This window comes from Patiria miniata, unplaced genomic scaffold, assembly GCF_015706575.1.
Source record: "Patiria miniata isolate m_02_andy unplaced genomic scaffold, ASM1570657v1 HiC_scaffold_26, whole genome shotgun sequence".
NCBI lineage: Eukaryota > Metazoa > Echinodermata > Asteroidea > Valvatida > Asterinidae > Patiria > Patiria miniata.
This window is the reverse complement of record NW_024037065.1, coordinates 724248-730247: the sequence shown is the minus strand read 5'-3', so window position 1 is coordinate 730247 and position 6000 is coordinate 724248. Positions and strand designations below refer to the sequence as shown.

The following is a 6000-nucleotide window of genomic DNA, read 5'->3' as shown; positions in this document are numbered from 1 at the left end:
AATCTTTTGTTGTCTATACTCTATATTTTTATGATAGTTCGTCATTGTACATTGCTTTTTTCTTTGCCTATGTTCTTCATCTCTGTCATACTTCATTTTTGCATTGCCAATTTTGTTATTCCTATAATCAGCATTCTCATGGTATCTTTTCCTTACAACCCCAGTAATGGTTTTCACATTTTCTTTGTATCTCTTTTTGCCATACTCAATAGCACCTTGTCTGTATTGCACACAACTACGATATTTTTCTTTCTTTGCCCTTTTTTTTTTCTCTCTGACATTTACAGCATCGTTTTTATTTTCTTTATCTTTCTTTCTCTGATATCTTTCACTTTGTTTTTCTCGGTTAGTTTTCTGCCTCTTCTTTACATTAACACGTTTGCGTCTCTTTGATCTTTTCAATACTCGTGTTTTGGATGTATTTTCATCATGTTTCTGAGTGCTGTCTATCGGTAGCTCCCTTCTCAACTCACATACACTTGTCACTAAATCATAATGTATTTGATTCTTGTGGTGCAAATAAATTCCTGATTTCACAGAACTATCAGAAGCACGGCCTGGACATGCATAACTACTTGAAAACAAATACCACTTACATCTATTACCATCATCATACGTGTAAATATCGACATCCAAAATATGTGCTGTTACAATGATTTCCACCTCAGTAGCCCATGTACCATTATTACACAATCTTGCATTTGTGACATACTCTTGCACTGTTCTGTAACCTTCGCGTAAACAGCACCTAAACTGAGCAGCATTTTCCAGCAAGTGATGAACAATTGCTAATCTAAGTTGCATGTGATTGTCCTCAGTCCCTGATATAGCATAACTAATAGCTCTGTAGAAACAGTTACCATCACCTTGAATTGTTTTAACAGAGTCAGGCTTACTCAATTTTTCACATATCTTGGAGATTTCATGTCTATCTAGACAAAGTTTTGAAATACCAAATTTCTCACACAATTCAATCTTATGGTTGTAGTGCCAGTTGATATTTCACCCGTACTAATCAATGTATCAGAATTATGCGGTCACGTGACCGATGATCAATTTATCGTTTTTCGTGGGCGCCGCCATCTTAGATCAGTCGAAACATTGTCACATGGTTGTTACCAAAACTCTTCTAGAACTTCTAGTGTTCTCGTGTTTCTGCACCAATCCGTCTCCTTTGCGTTCGAGACCCAAGTTGCCGGATCGGACTCAAGCCTGGGATTAACAGTAATCCTGCGGGCTTGTCTTTTTACGAGGAATTCGGACCCGTAAGAAGTGAAGTCGGCCGCGGCAAGCACCGTCTCGGTTCACGCTCCTGACGCACGTGTAGATACACCGTGAAGCACTACATTGGCGACGAGGATAGTTCGGAGCGGCACAGCAAGTAGCCTTCAGTACATTTAAAGCTTATTGTTGGGCCATCTCTTGATCTCAGTATTGGGTTTGATAAGGAATTAAACAAATACAAAGAGAAAAATAAAAAATAAAAAAAATAAAAGGGGGAAAAATAAGCGGAAGGGAAAGTGGTTTAAGATAATAGTACTGTCAGCATGGTCAGTGCCATGACCGTCCACAAAATAAATTAACAACTGGTTAGCCCCTCACTTTGGTTACTTTGGCCGTTTACAATTTTGAGAACTTGGGTCACTATAGCATACACTCAGCTAGTGGTACGCCCCTCTTTACAGTTTTCAACATAAAGTACCATGTTTACTACTGTCTATTTTTATTTCGCATCGGAATATAGAAATAGACGGGGCTGATTTTGTGGACTATATGCTGTTGGACTGTGGTTAGAGATACATGTGTGTGTTCTCTGCAGTCTATTGCACTAAACAAATAAAGCACGTCTGTGGTATCTTGGGTAACTTAATACCGTAACAGGTATTATATAAGTAATATTCTTCAATTACTTTCCTTTTTTGTGATTCCTGTTTTTGCCAATGCATGTTGCTTGTGTTAATAAATAATTTAAACACAACAAAATAAAAAGCAACAACAAGAAAGCGTTTATGCCTAGAACGCATGCAGTCTGTTTTTTTTGTTAGTGAAGACAACGCATCCGTTGTATTTCTGTGGTATTTAAGCGAGGCATCCATTGTAATTTTGTTTAGCGATAATTTTTTCCAATTTATTTCTTGGTGAAAACAACGCATCTGTTGTATTTTTGTTTGAGATAATTTTTTGTTCATGACTGGAGCATTCTGGAGCTGTGTACATAAAATTTGTCGTGCTACCGAGGGCAACTTTGTACGCCGTACATTTTTTGAGGGAAGATTTCTTTGTTCCTCATGTCCAGATTAGTTCCGATAAATTTTGCAGGGGAGGTTGAGTTGCAACAACTTCACGGGATAGGGTCTAGGATTGCTAGAAATATCGTCCAATACAGGGAGGAGAATTTTCCAATAACTCCCGATAACATTGAACACATACCCAGGTTAAAACCCTCGGAGAGGTTGTATAGGTCAATCGACTTCACCACAGACCCCACCTGTCAGCAGGCGACCATGCAGTCGGATCAAAGTCCGACTAGGGAGCCGGTGGCACCCGCGCAACAGGACAACCGCATCAGGTCGTCCAGTCAACCAACGCAATCAGAACCCCCTCCACATTCCGCAGAGGCCAGCTTCGTGCAGAACATGTCGCAACACATTGACACTGCTCAAGCACGATGCAGACCTCAGGGTTATGTATCACACAAACCTGGTAGGCCGGTGTCGCAAGACATGCCCCCATGGTCTTTTTACTCGGACAGATACACACCACCGCCCACGTACATGTATGCATACCCACCAATTCCACCCCAAAACCCAGATGTAGGTGCTTACCCGTACCTACCACCGCAGTCGGTGGCATACCGCCCTGACCCACCACAGCAATGGTATGGTCAACCTCCATATCCGTCACCAGATATGGTACCACCACTTCCGTATAGGCACCGTCCAGTGGCCATCCCGCAGTCGGCTACTCGCGCACCCCAGACTCGAGGTGTGACGCCAGAGGACCGGAAACCACGAGTGCTCCCCAAGACGCTGGAGTTTGATGGCAAACTCGATTGGTCTCTTTACAAGCGGAAGTTTGAGACCTATGCAATGTCTGTTGGTTGGACAGAAAGTCAGAAAAAAGATATGTTGATTTGGGGATTGACAGGGAAAGCTGCAGACTTCTACGTCCTTCTTAGTAAGATGAACGAAGACTTGTCCTACAGCCACCTCATCTCAGAATTTAACAAGAGGTTTAAGAGGGAAGAACTTCCCGAGACCCTACAGGCCCGCTTCCAATTGGAATGCCAAGAAGAAGGCGAGACCCTAAGAGACTGGGCCGATAAAATCCTCTCCTTGGCAGCCAAGGCCTACAAGGATTTGCCCGAGGCGTGGATCAGGAAGAATGCGATCATCAGGTTTTGCATGGGAAGCCTGGACAAGGAAGCTGGTCAGCATGCCTGCATACAGCAACCTAAAACATTTGACGAGGCAATGGACAAGATGGAGTGGTTCCGCTGCATCAGCAAATCAGCAGGTGCCAGACATGCTCCACAAAAACTAACCAAGTCAGCACCCCCAGTTAGGGCATATAAATGCGCATCGTATGAGTTCGGCGAAAACGACCCTGGTTCCGAGGAAGAGGAAGAAGAAGATCTAAGGATAAGGAAAATGGAAGTGAGAAGGAAGCAGTCGACTCCCCAGCCTATCCTTAAAAGAGAAAGTGGCAACAAAACACCAGAGCCTACACAGGATGTAGGGATAGCAGGGTTGGCTAAGCAGATGTCACAGATGACAGTGGCTACATCAGCTTTGACCAAGCAGGTAGCTGCTTCTATCTCTGATCTTACTACAGAGATCAAGGGAATGTTCCGGGAGCTGGGACGACAGAGGAGCACATCTCCGAGTCGGCGAGCCTGCTATTTGTGTGGCGACGAGAAGCATTTTGCAAGAGAGTGCCCAACAAAGGACCTGAAGGGAAAAGAAACCAAGGTTCTTCGTTTCGAAGATGAGCAGCCAAAATCTCAAGGGACGAAGACGGAGGCCGGGTTTTCGCCCCAGTAGATTACGGCCAGGAGGACTCACCGCATCTGTTGAGCCCCCCACTATGCTACACGCCTATTGCCACAGTAAATAACCAACCGCACCAGGTTGTTAGCCATGCACATCAAAGTACAGAAAAACCACATCGGGACACAACAGAGGCAGAATATCCGCATCGGGATATTATCAGCGAAGAAAGGGAAAATGCGATTTTCGAGATGGCAGGGGATGAATGCCCTGCCAATACGGAATTTGCAAAGACACCTACAGAGACAATAGAAGACATCGTCACTGTCAACCAAATCCAGTCAAGTGCAGTTTACCATGTACCAGTACAAATAGAGGACCAACATATCGAGGCAGTAATAGACACCGCGGCGGAATCTACCATACTGTCGGATCGTATTTTCAATAAATTACATCCTAAACCAAAGGTACTCTCTTACATGAAATTTCACATGGCTGGGAGAGACTTAACAATGAATGGGTACAAGATAGGCCCAGTGTCTTTCAGGATTGGCTCCACGGTACATCATGAAATAATACATGTCGCCCCAATTGAGGATGATATGTTGCTAGGGGTTGATTTCTTCAGGAGCCGAACTATGAAAATGGATATGGGGACAAATCTCATGATGCTGGGAGAGGACACAGTGTCTATTCAGTTTGGGAACAAACCCAGGGAAACTAGGGTGTCCCGAGTGATGGTAGGAAAGAGGAGAGTTATCCCTCCAAACTCTGTCACTGCGGTTGTTGGTCAGCTAGAAGGGACAATGCCGGACTATGTCCTAGAACCACTCCCAAACTCGCATCTTGTAATTCCAAGATCTGCACACCGCAGTAAAGCCAGGCCAACATTATATGTTGCCAACGTCACAAACAGCTTTGTGTTGTTGAAGCCTGGGCAGGCTGTAGGAGAAGCTGTGGAAGCTGATGCACTTCCTGAAATTCATGACACCGCTTCTGGGTCAGAAACAGACTCACAAGGAACCAGTGCCGCACATGCACCGGTAGGTGATAAACACATTCGAAATACTAGCTCCGCATTCGGGCTAGCTGATGACCCATGTGCGAATGTACCTGCACACCTGAGAGACATGCTATAAAGGTCCAAGGGAGAACTTACAGAAGAACAGTTCAGTCAGCTGAGAGATGTCATCTGTAACTTTTCTGATGTCTTTGCATCTCATATCTATGACATCGGGACAGTCAAAGAGATTGAACATGGCGTTGACACTAGAGACGCACCACCAATCAAGCAACGAATGAGACGAACGCCAGTTCAGTTTGCTGGAGAGGAGGAGAAAGAGCTGGACAAAATGCTAGAGGCTGGAGTCATCCAACCTTCGGTCTCTGAATGGGCATCTCCGCCCGTTTTAGTTAGAAAGAGGGACGGTACAGTCCGCTTTTGCGTTGACTATAGGGCCCTCAATAACATAACTGTTAAGGACGTTTACCCTCTCCCACTGGTCGAAGACTGTGTTGACACATTATCGGGAAACCGTTGGTTCTCGAAACTTGATGCTATCTGGGGATACTGGCAGGTCAACTTGCGTAAAGAGGATCGCAAAAAGACGGCATTCATCACCAAATATGGCTTATTTGAGTTCACCAAAATGCCATTTGGCCTCTGCAATAGTCCTTCCACGTTTTCCAGAGTAATCATCCTAATTCTCAGAGGCTTGAATTGGAAAACTGCCTTGGCATTCCTAGATGATATTGTCATCCTAGGAAGTAACTTCCAGGAGCATCTCCACAATCTGGCTGAGGCACTAGAGCGCTTCAGACAGCACGGACTTAAACTCAAACCCAAAAAGTGTGCCTTCTGTTCAAAAAAGGTGGAATTCTTGGGTAGAATTGTCAACGAAAACTCCATTGCAATCTCAGACGCAGATATACGTGCAGTGAAGTCCTGGTCAACACCTCAAAACACCAAGGATGTCGAGCGATTCCTAGGCTTTGTGAATTACCACAGAGC

The 6000-nt window shown here is 44.5% G+C and overlaps 1 protein-coding gene across 1 annotated transcript; it reads left to right on the top strand.

The window, feature by feature from the left end:
- The first annotated feature begins 2634 nt into the window (after positions 1-2634).
- Positions 2635-4068, top strand: LOC119734121. Its single transcript, XM_038207477.1, has one exon. It carries the CDS (start codon positions 2637-2639, stop codon positions 4041-4043), a length of 1407 nt encoding a protein of 468 aa, XP_038063405.1. The 5' UTR covers positions 2635-2636; the 3' UTR covers positions 4044-4068.
- Positions 4069-6000: the final 1932 nt, after the last annotated feature.

Bases quoted from the DNA above. Each gene is read 5' to 3' on its own strand.
- LOC119734121 (XM_038207477.1), top strand. From the start codon at position 2,637: ATGTCGCAACACATTGACACTGCTCAAGCACGATGCAGACCTCAGGGT.